General features: G+C 44.2%; 1 protein-coding gene across 1 annotated transcript in view; it reads right to left on the bottom strand.

The window, feature by feature from the left end:
• Window positions 1–846: 846 nt before the first annotated feature.
• Window positions 847–16485, bottom strand: part of LOC126215277 (uncharacterized) — a 310447-nt gene continuing 294808 nt past the window's right edge. Inside the window, exon 9 of the mRNA XM_049941966.1 lies at window positions 847–1528. Coding sequence (XP_049797923.1) covers window positions 1382–1528 — 147 coding nt within the window. The 3' untranslated portion in view covers window positions 847–1381. The remainder of the gene's footprint in view (window positions 1529–16485) is intronic.

Here is a 16485-nt window from a genome sequence, read left to right as displayed (position 1 = left end):
ATTTCTATGTGCTCAGACATTGAAGTGGTATGTGTAATTTTGTTGCCGGCCGCTGGCCGTGCGGTTCTGGCACTGCAGTCCGGAACCGCGGGGCTGCTACGGTCGCAGGTTCGAATCCTGCCTCGGGCATAGGTGTGTGTGATGTCCTTAGGTTAGTTAGGTTTAAGTAGTTCTAAGTTCTAGGGGACTTATGACCTAAGATGTTGAGTCCCATAGTGCTCAGAGCCATTTGAACCATTTTTTGTAATTTAGTTAAGGCATTTTATAGTCCAAAAAGACTGAGTGGAGAGATACAATACATGTCACTAGTATCAGTGTGTAGGTTTTCACAAAAGTACTAAAACAGAACAACGAATTTGCCAGGAGATACCACTGCCACACGAAAGAAAATCATTGAAAGGAATTATCCTGCACTGAATATTACTCTTGACACATTTCCCATATAATTTCACAAGATATTGAAGTTTAAGCTTTGTAGTATCGCTTTATAGTTACATGGAGTGCAGCTTAAGAATTTTTTTGAGGGGGAGGTGGGATGGAGAGCCATGAATTTCATCAGCAGCAAGTGAAACAGAAGTAAGGGCGCAAGATAGATTTTTAACATCCCAAGGATGATACCAGTGTCATTTGAGATGGAGCATGAGCAAGGTTTGGACATGGGAGGACAATGACACCAGTAGTGTAATTTTCAACTAACCGTTCTGGCATTTGCCTTAAATGATTTAACAAAACTTTGAAAAATCTACATATGGATACACATATGAAACCTCACTTTTCTCAATACAAGTCTATTATCTTCATCAGTCACACGTAGTTAATATGAGTAAGTGGAGGTAAATCACTGGTCTAGCCAATGGCAGTTGGTCTTGAGACTGCTGAATGTTTAAGTACTAGCAATTAAGTAAGGCCAATTGATGAAGAGCAAAACTTAACATCTTCTCTCTATCTTAGCATTGGGTGTGAAATGTTGGGCAGTGTGAACTATGTAAGTCACCATAAGCCATGAAATGCTAGACTGAGATACTAGCACCAGCTGACCTTTTAAGAAACGTTGGGATAGTTAGAAGAAGGAAGGGATGAGGAGGATGCTGACCTGAGATAAACAAATACATTGGCACCTGTGTTTGTTTACATTGTGCTGATCCCAGTGTACTAGTTGATACCAGGTTGAGGGAGGGGGGCTGTTGGTATCCTGCTGGGGACGGCTGCACAGTTTACCATCGAGGTGGCTCTGTTTGACAGTGCACGGTGGCTCTGTTTGACAGTGCACAGTGGCTCAGGCCCCGTTTGACGGAGTGAGATGCGCCGGCCCTATTCGACCAGGTGCGCCACGCCGGCTGGCCCCATTTGACGGTGCGGGCCATGGCGCCGGTGCCCAGTCCTACTTTACGGTGACCTGCCGCAGCAGCGTGTCCAGGTTGGCCTTGGTGGCGACCTCACGGGGTGCACCGTGGCCTGGCCGCCCCCACAGGCCACGCCACGTCTCGTGGTGCTTCCGGCTGCTCTCGCGTTCCTCTTGCACTGCCCTCTGTAAAAGAGACCACAAAACTGGCACCACATACAATTGGAACATCAGATTTACAATGGAGTTGATCCATGTTATGTTTCACTCTGTATAAGTTTAAAAAGAGAACACTGCAACTACTAAAATATGGTAGGTATAACTACATGGCACTGTGCTGTGAGCAATGAAGTCACTGTCAACACTTCCGGCTCACCACAGAGTGCAGTGATGGGCAAATACTGGGTTTCAACAGCCAATTGTATTCAGTCAGTTTTTTTTTTCAGTCGAATGAAACAACCGAATAAAACTAATCTCTGTGATCACATTAGCAATGCAAATGTTTTCCACACTCTCATTGGGTTTCTTTGGTTTCTCTTAATGTGAGACAACTGACTGACTTGTTCAGATTTTTTTCAGTTACACAGGGTGCTTGGGTTAGAGGTATAAAAATACATTTGTTTATATTTTGGTACCTGTTAGGGTTTATAACTTCATTTTTCCAGCATTGTGCACAGAAGCTCAAGCATTTTTATGCATGTTGGTGCAGTTCAATGTAGGCACCGTTTGTAACTCATATTCATATCCATGACAGTTGTTATCACCTCTGATGCTGCATATATCTGCTGTCTCAAATCTACATCTCGAACCTTTCTTCTGTAACCAATGTCCTCTGTAAACCCCCACAGACTGAAAACAAAGGTGTCAGATCGGGGAACCAAGGAGGCCAGGCAATGGGATCATCCGCTTGTGATCCAACTCCCTTGAAACGTCTTGTGGAGAAATGTGGTCACTGCCCCATGACAGTGGGTTGGGGCAATTTCTAGCTGCAGATGGCTCTGTTTGACAGCACACAGGCGTGACAAGTGTGTCCTGTCACTGAAGACTTGATAAAAACGGGACAACAACACCATGTTCATGTAATCCCATATACAACAGTTACGTCGGTTAGCTTTGCCACAGGTTTGGAAGATAGGTTCATCACTAAACAGCACTGCATTGAAGTAGTCGTCCTTTCTGTCTATATGATGCAACATTTCAACAGCAAAATCCCATTGTCTGTGGTTATCCTCAGGCTCAAAGTGATGGAAAAGTTGGGGTTCGTAAGCATGCAACCATAAATGTTTGTGCACAATGTCATGGACCACTGAACGTTCCATGGTCTCTTCATTCACATGAGTTTTAGGATGTTTTCCAGCATGTGTAATCAAACTTCACTTTCCTCAAAGAGTTCTGTCCCATTGATAAATGGATTTATGTATGGGAGGATCCACATCCCACTCTCTTCTTGTACACCACTGAACGAGTGGTACAGATTTTGGCTCTGACAACCGCAGCACTTCCTGCACCTTTCATTGTGGCACTCACATGTTGACCATCAGGAGTACATCTGACTGCTGACACTGACATTTGTGCATATGCATGTGTAAATGTACATATGTGCCATATGACTCTGTGCCATTCATGAAATGTTAAGGATCACTCCATGACTTGGAGGGTGTTTCTATCAATTGCAACATAATATATTGAGTTGTTTCGTTACAAGCATTTGTTTGTGCATACCTCTAGTCTGGACAGCCCGTACATAAGCCGTGACCAGAGTTGTCTATTATTTTAGACAAAAATCATGTATCTTAGTTGAACAAAAGGTAAATAAAAAGTATATTTCTGAAAATGAATTATTTTCAAAATACATGTATTTATTCATCATACGTGAAAAGGAATTTTTTGTACTTAAATATTAAATATTAAGTTTTGTCTGGTGTTAAATGTTGAATAACTGGTGTTACATTGTAATTTTGTAAATTATGATTAAAATAATCAACAATTACTATTAAATTCCAGCCAGTATGCACCCCTCATTATATATATATATATATATATATATATATATATATATATATATATATATATATATATATATACAAAGATGATGTGACTTACCAAACGAAAGTGCTGGCAGGTCGATAGACACATAAACAAACACAATCATACACTCAAAATTCAAGCTTTCGTAACAAACGGTCGCTTCATCAGGAAAGAGGGAAGGAGAGGGAAAGACGAAAGGATGTGGGTTTTAAGGGAGAGAGTAAGGAGTCATTCCAATCCCGGGAGCGGAAAGACTTACCCTAGGGGGAAAAAAGAACCTTCGCACACACACACACACACACACACACACATACACACACACACACATATCCATCCACTGTGTTGCCGTTGGGCATTTTGATCACATCAACACGACATCGACCTTTTCTGCAATTGGTAAACGGTCCATTTTAACACGGGCAATGTATCACAAAGCAAATACCGTCCGCACTGGTGGAATGTTACGTGATACCACGTACTTATACGTTTGTCACTATTACAGCGCCCTCTATCACAAAGCAAAAGAAGGGGTCCAAGTAAAACATTCATATTTCTTTACGTACTACACGAATATGTAATAAAAATGGGGGTTCCTATTTTAAAAAAAACGCAGTTGATATCCGTTTGAGCTATGGCAGCACCATCTAGCGGGCCAACCATAGCGCCATCTGGTGTCCCCCTTCAAGCTAGACGAGTTTCGTTTTTTGTAGTTTTTTCGTTTGATGCTTATTTCGTGAGATATTTGGCCCGGTCACTGTCAATGGACCACCCTGTGTATATATACATATATTAGCCTAAGGTCTTAATTAATTGCTTTTTTTAAGGTGTACTGAAATAATTTTTGTACGCGAAAAACATTTGTCAAAATTCCCTGAATGTCTTTGAATTCTTAAGCGGCAGAGAAGTCAACTATCGCGTTATAGAATTTATTTTTATTTTTTACAATCGTACTGACCAACTAGGATCACGTTAACAACTTCAGTTCCTCTTCTTCCTTTGTTGTTGTTTCCTATTTTTGCAGTACTCCCTCATTTTCTCCCCATGAAGTCTCTCTCGTCCTTTCTTCTGTCCATGTTGTTCCCGATTTTTTATTTTTTCTGCTTTGAAAGGCTTCCAAATTTAGTATTTTGTTTTTAAAACGGTTTCTTTCTGCTATTTCTGATTCTTTGATGTTGTTTCCTTCAAGATAATTTCTTACTTCTGTAATCCATGCTATTGTCGATTTCTTCTTCCAGAAATATAGGAGTATTTGTTTTGTTAGTCTATTTCCATCCATTCGGTAGAGATGTCCAAAAAAGGTTAATCTTCGTTTGGCCATTACTTCAGATATTTTCTCTATATTTTTGTAGATCTCCTCATTACTTCTTATTTTCCAACCGCCTGCAGTTTTCATTGCACCCCTTATTTTTCTAATAATCCTTCTTTCCAGTATCTCTAGTTTGTCCCTCTTATAGTTCATCGTTAGGCATTCAGATCCATATAAACATTCTGGTCGTACCACTGTGGTGTAGTGTTTTAGTTTTGTTTTTCTAGATATACATTTCTTGTTGTAAATATTTTTCGTCAAACCATATGCTCTTTCCATTTTGTTAATTCTTACATCTATTGCAGATTTTTCTAGTCCATTCTGTTGTATAGTTTCTCCAAGATAATTAAATTTATTTACTCCCTCTATTTTACCTATTTGTGTTTCTATGTATTTTGGTGCATTTTTAGTTGTTATTATTATTATAAAATATTACTATTATTATAACTTATCCATTAGTGAAGTAAATAGATTTGTTAGTTCGCCTTTGTATAAAATTAGCGCTTTGTAAGATATACAATGTAAATTCACAGCCTCTGAAATATTATCAGCTAACTAATTCATACACAGTTCTTTCGTAACCTTTCATAACGATTACATGCCAATGACAAAAAAAAAAAAAACCTCAACTTCTTTTCGAAAATGTTTTATTTTAAGTGACTCAACATTAATCTGATAAACATTATTCTGTAAATCTGTACTATTCTGTCTAAATTCTTTTATCCCTTTTTCCGCAATTTCCAGTTATTGGTAAGAGTAGTCATTGTAGCTTCGTTTTTGTGTCTAAATTTTTCTCTCGTTGTTAGAGTCGTGACTACTCCTTACATGAACTCTACATTAGCGGAGATGCTGAGCTGCTGCAGCATTGGTCCTCACGTACCCTTTCCACATCCATTTCAAAATCTGAATTGCCAAAATCTATTGAGCTCACCACATCAGCAACTGCAACCATTTATCCACTTTTATTTCATCGGATTATTCTAGGAAATACTGAAAGATAGTTCCTAATGTCTTTCGTTGTCTTCATTGGCTAGTAAACCTAGTGATCGCACAGTTAACGATTATTTTTCAATGAAAACCATTCAAAACCCCTCAATACACTAACAACCGTTAACATCGGTTTGTTGCAGAATACTAGAACATATTCCGAATTCGAAAATAATAAATTTCCTAGAGCCAGAAAAGGTTATGCGCACGAATCAGCCAGGTTCCAGAAGGCATCGCACGTCAAAAACTCAGCTCGCCCTTTCCTCACATGATACACTGTGAGCTATGGATGAAGGACACAGGCAGATGCCATGTATCGAGGTTCTCGAAAAGCATTTGACACGGTACCACACTGGTGACTGTTCATGAAGGTACGAGTGTATGGAATAGGTTCTTTTTAAGTAAAACAAACTAGTACATTGTCCTCAGCGGCGAGTTTTTATCAGAGACAGGGATATCGCTAGAGCTGCCACAGGGAAGTTTGATAGGACCGAAAAAAAAAAATGTGTGTGAAATCTTATTGGACTTGACTGCTGAAGTCATCAGTCCCTAAGCTTACACACTACTTAACCTAAATTATACTAAGGACAAACACACACACACCCATGCCCGAGGGAGGACTCGAACCTCCGCCGGGACCAGCCGCACAGTCCATGACTGCAGCGCCGAAGACCGCTCGCCTAATCCTGCGCGGCTGATGGGACCGTTACTATCCTACATGTTAATCAATGATTTCGTAGACAGGGTGGGTAGCAATCTGCGGTCGTTTGCTGATGATGATGAGGTGTACGGCAAGGTGTCGAACTTGAGTGACTATAGGAGTATACAAGATGACTTAGACAAAATTTCTAGTTGGTGTGATGAATGGCAGCTGGCTGTAAATGTGGAAAAATGCGAGGTAATGTAGATGAGTAGGAAAAACAAACCCGTTACAGCATTAGTAGCGTCCTGCTTGACACACTCGCACCTTCTAAATGTCTGGTCATAACGACGCACAGCGGCATGAAACGGAACGAGCGAGTGGGGATCACAGTAGGGAAGGTGGAGGGTCGAACTGGGTTTATTGGGAGAGTTTTAGGAAAGGAGACCACGTGTAAGGCGTCAGTGCGGCCTGTTGTTGAGTGGTGCTTGATTGTTGGGACCGCAACAGGTCGGATAAAAGGAAGAGATTAAAGCAGTTGGGAGGCGGGCTGCTAGATTTGTTACTGGTAGGTTCGAACAACACGTAAGTGTTACAGGGGGACTTGGAGAACTCGAATGGGAGTCCGTGGAGGTAAGAAAACTTTATTTTCGAGGAACAGGATTGAGAAAATTTGGAAGACTGACACTTGAAGTTGAGTGCAGAATTATTCTGCTGCCGCCAACATACGTTTTACGTAAGGAACATAAAGATACTTGAAATCAGAGACCAATGGCCCTTCAGTCCCACAAACCAACCAACCAACCAACCAACTTGAGATCAGGGCTCATACAGAGCACATACAGACATTCATTTTTCCCTCGCACCATCTGCGAGCGCACCAGTGGTACAGGGTACCCTCCGCCATGGTGGCTTCCGGGTTATCTGTATCTACGTACATGCAGATGTAGACATGGTTGTAGCGGAATTCTGCTCATGATCGTCAATTACATTGCCAGTAGTGCAATAAATGGTGGAAAGATTGGCAATATACACTCCTGGAAATGGAAAAAAGAACACATTGACACCGGTGTGTCAGACCCACCATACTTGCTCCGGACACTGCGAGAGGGCTGTACAAGCAATGATCACACGCACGGCACAGCGGACACACCAGGAACCGCGGTGTTGGCCGTCGAATGGCGCTAGCTGCGCAGCATTTGTGCACCGCCGCCGTCAGTGTCAGCCAGTTTGCCGTGGTATACGGAGCTCCATCGCAGTCTTTAACACTGGTAGCATGCCGCGACAGCGTGGACGTGAACCGTATGTGCAGTTGACGGACTTTGAGCGAGGGCGTATAGTGGGCATGCGGGAGGCCGGGTGGACGTACCGCCGAATTGCTCAACACGTGGGGCGTGAGGTCTCCACAGTACATCGATGTTGTCGCCAGTGGTCGGCGGAAGGTGCACGTGCCCGTCGACCTGGGACCGGACCGCAGCGACGCACGGATGCACGCCAAGACCGTAGGATCCTACGCAGTGCCGTAGGGGACCGCACCGCCACTTCCCAGCAAATTAGGGACACTGTTGCTCCTGGGGTATCGGCGAGGACCATTCGCAACCGTCTCCATGAAGCTGGGCTACGGTCCCGCACACCGTTAGGCCGTCTTCCGCTCACGCCCCAACATCGTGCAGCCCGCCTCCAGTGGTGTCGCGACAGGCGTGAATGGAGGGACGAATGGAGACGTGTCGTCTTCAGCGATGGGAGTCGCTTCTGCCTTGGTGGCAATGATGGTCGTATGCGTGTTTGGCGCCGTGCAGGTGACCGCCACAATCAGGACTGCATACGACCGAGGCACGCAGGGCCAACACCCGGCATCATGGTGTGGGGAGCGATCTCCTACACTGGCCGTACACCACTGGTGATCGTCGAGGGGACACTGAATAGTGCACGGTACATCCAAACCGTCATCGAACCCATCGTTCTACCATTCCTAGACCGGCAAGGGAACTTGCTGTTCCAACAGGACAATGCACGCCCGCATGTATCCCGTGCCACCCAACGTGCTCTAGAAGGTGTAAGTCAAGTACCCTGGCCAGCAAGATCTCCGGATCTGTCCCCCATTGAGCATGTTTGGGACTGGATGAAGCGTCGTCTCACGCGGTCTGCACGTCCAGCACGAACGCTGGTCCAACTGAGGCGCCAGGTGGAAATGGCATGGCAAGCCGTTCCACAGGACTACATCCAGCATCTCTAAGATCGTCTCCATGGGAGAATAGCAGCCTGCATTGCTGCGAAAGGTGGATATACACTGTACTAGTGCCGACATTGTGCATGCTCTGTTGCCTGTGTCTATGTGCCTGTGGTTCTGTCAGTGTGATCATGTGATGTATCTGACCCCAGGAATGTGTCAATAAAGTTTCCCCTTCCTGGGACAATGAATTCACGGTGTTCTTATTTCAATTTCCAGGAGTGTATTTATAAATGTAAAATTGTGCACTTCACAGAATGAAAAAATTAGTATCCTATGACTATATCATCAATGAGTCAGAGTCGGAATCTCACTCATACACTCATGCAGCCAGCCTTATAGTCACTTGGAAATGCGATGACCACATAACATTGTGCTAAGTACGATCGTATGAGTTATTACGCGAAATTTCTATCTGTATCGTGGACTTTCTGGTAGGTTGGACTGAGCGAGTTATCTTGCACGCAGAGTCATCGTCAGATGTAAACGTAACTCCGGAGTGTGCTGAGATCCTTGCTGTGCTATTCATGTTGTATATTAATGAACTTGTGGACAATACTCATAGTAACTTCAGATTTTTTGCAGATGATCCAATTACTGATAATTAAGTACTTGAAAAACTTGCGTAAAAATTCAGTCAGATCTTACACTACTGGCCATTAAAATTGCTACAGCACGAAGATGTGCTACAGACGCGAAATTTAACCGACAGCATGAAGGTGCTGTTATATGCAAATGATTAGCTTTTCAGAGCATGCACACAAGGTTGGCGACACCTACAACGTGCTGACATGAGGAAAGTTTCCAACCGATTTCTCATACACAAACAGCAGTTGACCGGCGTTGCCTGCTGAAACGATGTTGTGATGCCTCGTGTAAGGAGGAGAAATGCGTACCGTCACGTTTCCGACTTTGATAAAGGTCGGATTGTAGCCTATCGCGATTGCGTTTTATCGTATCGCGACATTGCTGCTCGCGGTGGTCGAGATCCAATGACTGTTTGCAGAATGTGGAATCGGTGGGTTCAGGAGGGTAATAAGGAACGCCGTGCTGGAGTCCAACGGCCTCGTATCACTAGCAGTCGAGATGACAGGCATCTTATACGCACGGCTGTAACGGATCGTGCAGCCACGTCTCGATCCCTGAGTCAACAGATGGGGACGTTTGCAAGACAACAGCCATCTGCACGAACACTTCGACGACGTTGCAGCAGCACGGACTATCAGCTCGGAGACCGTGGCTGCGGTTACCCTTGACGCTGCATCACAGACAGGAGCGCCTGCGATGGTGTACTCGACGACGAACCTGGGTATACGAATGGCAAAACGTCATTTTTTCGGATGAATCCAGCTTCTCTCTAGAGCATCATGATGGTCGCATCCGTGTATGGCGACATCGCGGTGAACGCACATTGGAAGCGTGTATTCGTCATCGCCGTACTGGGGTATCACCCGACGTGATGGTATGGAGTACCATTGGTTACACGTCACCTCTTGTTCGCATTGACGGCACTTTGAACAGTGGACGTTACATTTCAGATGTGTTACGACCCGTGGCTCTACCCTTCATTCGATCCCTGCCAAACCCTACATTTCAGCAGGATAATGCACGACCGCATGTTGCAGGTCCTGTACGGGTCTTTCTGGATACAGAAAATATTAGACTGCTTCCCTGGCCAGCACATTCTCCAGATCTCTCACCAATTGAAAGTGTCTGGTCAATGGTGGACGAGCAACTGGCTCGTCACAATACGCCAGTCACTACTCTCGATGAACTGTGGTATCGTGTTGAAGCTGCATGGGCAGCTGTACCTGTACACGCGATACGAGCTCTGTTTGACTCAATGCCCAGGCGTATCAAGGCCGTTATTACGGCCAGAGGTGATTGTTCTGGGTACTGATTTCTTAGCATCTATGCACCCAAATTGTGTGGAAATGTAATCACATGTCAGTTCTAGTATAATATATTTGTACAATGAATACCCATTTATCATCTGCATTTCTTGTTGGTGTAGCAATTTTAATGGCCAGTAGTGCAATAAATGGTGGAAAGATTGCCAATATATTTATAAATCTGAAATTGTGGACTTCACAGAATGGAAAAATTAGTATCCTATGACTATATTATCAACGAGTCAGAGTCGGAATCTCTCAATTCGTAGAAATAATAAGTCGTGTGACTAGGGCCTCCCGTCGGGTGCACCGTTCGCCGGGTACAAGTCTTTCGATTTTATGCCATTTCGGCGACTTGCGTGTCGATGAGGACGAAATGATGATGATTATGACAACACAACTCGCGGTCCCTGATCGTACAAAATCTCCGACACTGCCGGGGATCGAACCGGGGCCCTTAGGGTTGACCTTCTGTCGCAGTAACCACTTTTTTCAGTAGTGCGGGTTTTTTATTTTTATTTTTCGTACTTTTTTATTTTTTTTAAGGAAGGTAGGAGAAAGAGAAACCTTTATTAATCACAAAATAACCATAGTACGTCCTCACACATTATAACTGTCCTGGAAGAAACCTCGCTGCCGTCCTACCATGCAGCGTGAAATAACAACGAAGTCAAAGTGGGGCCACCTCCGGCACCCTAAGGAAAATTATTTACAGATATGAAAACAAAATTTGAAGTACATCCCATTGCTAACTGTGCAAGCGTTAGTTTTTCCTAGGTCGCATACTCGCATAGTTGTTCTCAGCTGATCACTCAGCTACCGGGGGGCGGACACATACAAATACCTGGGTGTAGCATTTTGTAGTGCCATCAAATGGAATGAACACATAGGCTCGTCCGTGAGTAAAGCAGATTTATTGATAGAATAGGGGGGAAGTGAAATCAGTGTGTAAAGGAGAGTGCTTACAAATGACTCGTGCGACCCACACTAGAATGTTGCTCAAGTGTGTGGGGACCCGAACCAGATAGCAATAACAGGGGATAATGACCTTATATACAGAGAAGGGCAGCACGAGAGCGAATGGTCAAAGATTCGTTTGATACGCAGGAGAGTGTCATAAAGATGCGGTAGAAACTGAACTGTGGCACTCTTGAAGATAGGTATTGACTGTGCCCACAAATCCTGCTTACAAAGTATGAGGAACCGACTTTGCATGATGACAAAGACCGATTACAGCATGCATGGAGGTATTTAAACAACCATTCTTGCTGAATTCCATACGTGAATGGAACAGGAAGAAACGCTTGTAACTGGTAAAATGGGTCGTACCCTCTGTCGAACACTTCACTGCGGTTTTCAGAGTGTAGATATAGGTGTAGATGTAGACTGGCAAAGGCAGTCTGCTGAGCGATGTGACGATCTGCTGTGACGTCAGCATCACATCTCGCACGCACCCGGCGACAGCTACTGAGCACGCGGATAACTGCGTTTGTACGACGAGTAGCCACAAAGTTTTATCCCGTCGAAAATATCATTCTGCAAACACTGAACTGCGTAGTCACCCTTCAATGTGACACCTTTTGACGACGACAGATACCTCCATATAGATCTTGCCTTTAACAAGCCTGCAATTTTGTTGTTTAAGGGGGAACGACAGGTTGACGGACGAAGATATTGCAGAAATTCAGGATTTTCTTCCCTCCGTACCGGAATTTAGTAGAGAAATGGGGTTTGCTACAATGAATAAAGCATAGATTGAAGTTCTTATTGGTATTTTTTATTCAAAAATACTAATATCTTCACTGTGTAATGGAGATTTTCCTGAGACAGCTCTGAAAAGAGGTACACTACTGGCCATTAAAATTGCTACACCAAGAAGAGATGCAGATGATAAACGGGTATTTATTGGTCAAATATATTATACTAGAACTGACACCTGATTACATTTTCACGCAATATGGGTGCATATATCCTGAGAAATCAGTACCCAGAACAACCACCTCGGCCGTAATAAAGGCCTTGATACCCCTGGGCATTGAGTCAAACAGAGCTTGGATGGCGTGTACAGGTACAGCTGCCCATGCAGCTTCAACACGATACCACAGTTCATCAAGAGTAGTGACTCGCGTATTGTGACGAGACGGTTGCTCGGCCACCATTGACCAGACGTTTTCAATTGGTGAGAGATTTGGAGAATGTGCTGGTCAGGGCAGCAGTCGAACATTTTCTGTATCCAGAAAGGCCCGTACAGGACCTGCAACACGCGGTTGTGCATTACCCTGCTGAAATGTGGGGCTTGGCAGGAATCGAATGAAGGATAGAGCCATGGGTCGTGACACATCTGAAATGTAACGTCCACTGTTCAAAGTGCCGTCAGTGCGAACAAGAGGTGACCGAGACGTGTAACTAACGGCACCCCATACCATCACGTCGGGTCATAACGCCAGTATGGCGATGACGAATACACGCTTCCAATGTCCGTTCACCGCGATGTCACCAAACACGGATGCGACAATTATGATACTGTAAACAGAACCTGGGTTCCTCTGAAAAAATGACGTTTTGCCATTCGTGTACCCAGGTTAGTCGTCGAGTACACCATCGCAGGCGCTTCTGCCTGTGATGCAGCGTCAGGGGTAACCGCAGCCACGGTCTCCGAGCTGATAGTCCATGCTGCTGCAAACGTCGTCGAAGTGTTCGTGCAGATGGTTGTTGCATTGCAAACGTCCTCATCTGTTGACTCAGGGATCGAGACGTGGCTGCACGATCCGTTGCAGCCATGCGGATATGATGCCTATCTCGACTGCTAGTGACACGAGGCCGTTGGGATCCAGCACGGCGTTCCGTATTACCCTCCTGAACCCACCGATTCCATATTCTGCTAACAGTCTTTGGATCTCGGCCAACGCGAGCAGCAATGTCGTGATACGATAAACCGCAATCGCGATAGGCTACAATCCGACCTTTTTCAAAGTCGGAAACGTGATGGTACGCATTTCTCCTCCTTACACGAGGCATCACAACAACGTTTCACCAGGCAACGTCGGTCAACTGCTGTTTGTGTATGATAAATCGTTTGGAAACTTTCTTCATGTCAGCACGTTGAAGGTGTCGCCACCGGCGCCAACCTTGTGCGGATGCTCTGAAAAGCTTATCATTTGCATATCACAGTATCTTCTTCCTGTTGGTTAAATTTCGCGTCTGTAGCACGTCATATTCGTGGTGTTGCTATTTTAATGGCCAGTAGTGTAGACCGATGGTTGTCGCTGTAACTCCTGTTGAGGTTAGCCGAAACATGAAATTAACACTTCACCCTGATCCTTAGAGATGTAATTTTAGTTCGACGTTGGGATTTGGAAACAAAAAGAAATTTTGTCGAAATTATAGATACTTGAAAACTGGCCATCTTTGGACCCTCCTTTTTTGACCGAAAAAATTCCAAATATCAGCATAAAAAATAGGCTACGATGAACTGAAGACAATTCATTTTCTTCAAGGCAGACCAAATATCATTAAAATCGGATAAAAGTTGTAGCGTGAGAAAAACGTGTTTAAACTTTGACAAGTATTTATCATGTAGAAAAAGGGACTAAGCTTGAAAATTACGGGATACTATCGATGTCTGGTCTATCATAACTACCCCCCCCCCCCCCCCCGGCTGGTGGATGGCCGCTTTCTGTTACTTTGACCTGATAAGCCCTCATTTTTGTCTTCGAAGCCCTTTTCGTCGCTAAGCCCATCGCCGCTTGCGTCTCTATCTACACAGAATCGGCGCATTTCATCGCCGCTTTTGATTTGAAGGGCGTTTGCCATCCGCATTAATGCAGTATGGACTTCAAATCTGAAGCAATGTTGACAATTTCGCTTAGGCTGGATGTTATTTTTGTAGTGTATCTCCAAATGAGACTATTGATATCTCCAAATGAGACTATTGAAACTTTAGTTCACATTTTGAGTAAAATCGTCCAAACAACTTTCCAGCAAATCAGGTTTACTCATATCGGTATAAACAGGGGTGACGCTATCGATAACGACTTTCCGATTCACAGAATCCTTACTTTTTGGAGCTCGCGCATAATATTTTGGGGGATAATTCTTCAATGTATACAGGGAGTTAAAAAAAAGGTACGGCCAAACTTTCAGGAAACATTCCTCACACACAAATAAAGAAAAGATGTTATGTGGACATGTGTCCGTAAACGCTTAATTTCCATGTTAGAGCTCATTTTAGTTTCATCAGTATGTACTGTACTTCCTCGATTCACCGCCAGTTGGCCCAATTGAAGGAAGGTAATGTTGACTTCGGTGCTTGTGTTGACATGCGACTCATTGCTCTACAGTACCAGCATCAAGCACATCAGTACGTAGCATCAACAGGTTAGTGTTCATCACGAACGTGGTTTTGCAGTCAGTGCAAGTTTACAAATGCGGAGTTGGCAGATGCCCATTTGATGTACGGATTAGCACGGGGCAATAGCCGTGGCGCGGTACGTTTGTATCGAGACAGATTTCCAGAACGAAGGTGTCCCGACAGGAAGGCGTTCGAAGCAATTGGTCAGCGTCTTGGGGATCATGGAACATTCCAGCCTAAGACTCGCGATTGGGGAAGACCTAGAACGACGAGGACACCTGCAATGGACGAGGCAATTCTTCGTGCAGTTGACGATAACCCCAATGTCAGCGTCACAGAAGTTGCTGCTGTACAAGGTAACGTTGACCACGTCACTGTATGGAGAGTACTACGGGAGAACCAGTTGTTTCCGTACCATGTACAGCGTGTGCAGGCACTATCAGCAGCTGATTGGCCTCCAGGGGTACACTTCTGTGAATGGTTCATCCGACAATGTGTGAATCCTCATTTCAGTGCAAATGTTCTCTTTACGGATGAGGCTTGATTCCAACGTGATCAAATTGTAAATTTTCACAATCAACATGTGTGGGCTGACGAGAATCCGCACGCAATTGTGCAATCACGTCATCGACACAGATTTTCTGTGAACGTTTGGGCAGGCATTGTTGGTGATGTCTCGATTGGGCCCCACGTTCTTCCACCTACGCTCAATGGAGCACGTTATCATGATTTCATACGGGATACTCTACCTGTGCTGCTAGAACATGTGCCTTTACAAGTACGACACAACATGTGGTTCATGCACGATGGAGCTCCTGCACATTTCAGTCGAAGTGTTCGTACGCTTCTCAACAACAGATTCAGTGACCGACGGATTGGTAGAGGCGGACCAATTCCACGGCCTCCACGCTCTCCTGACCTCAACCCTCTTGACTTTCATTTATGGGGGCATTTGAAAGCTCTTGTCTACGCAACCCCGGTACCAAATGTAGAGACTCTTCGTGCTCGTATTGTGGACGGCTGAGATACAACACGCCATTCTCGAGGGCTGCATCAGCGCATCAGGGATTCCATGCGACGGAGGGTGGATGCACGTATCCTCGCTAACGGAGGACATTTTGAACATTTCCTGTAACAAAGTGTTTGAAGTCACGCTGGTACGTTCTGTTGCTGTGTGTTTCCATTCCACGATTAATGTGATTTGAAGAGAAGTAATAAAATGAGCTCTAACATGGAAAGTAAGCGTTTCCGGACACATGTCCACATAACATATTTTCTTTGTTTGTGTGTGAGGAATGTTTAATGAAAGTTTGGCCGTACCTTTTTGTAACACGCTGTATACATTCGAATTCGGTAATAACTTGGAGTTTTCTCATCAGTCACCTTGTCGTTTCCGCGTAAGAGGAGATTGCAGGCAAGAAATCAAATTTTTGACATCTTATTAAGAGTCGTGCAGTATTCTTCACTTTTTCCTACACAATCCGCGCAAGAACCAAAACCTGCTTCAGAGAGGAGTCGGATAACATCACCCAGGGACTCCTGAACAGTTAGGAGAAAAAAATATAAATCGTTTTATTATTATTGTTTTAATACTCATTCTTTCTATAGGGTTTTTAATTATTAGTCCTAATTTGATTAGAATTTTGTTAGCCATGAATAACAAGTGCGAAATATGAATTAGTGCACCAGGAGGGCACATTTCTTACTGA

The sequence above is a fragment of the Schistocerca nitens genome, chromosome 12 (assembly GCF_023898315.1).
Source record: "Schistocerca nitens isolate TAMUIC-IGC-003100 chromosome 12, iqSchNite1.1, whole genome shotgun sequence".
NCBI lineage: Eukaryota > Metazoa > Arthropoda > Insecta > Orthoptera > Acrididae > Schistocerca > Schistocerca nitens.
Note: the sequence above shows the minus strand (reverse complement) of the source record. Positions and strands in the feature narration are given on the sequence as shown.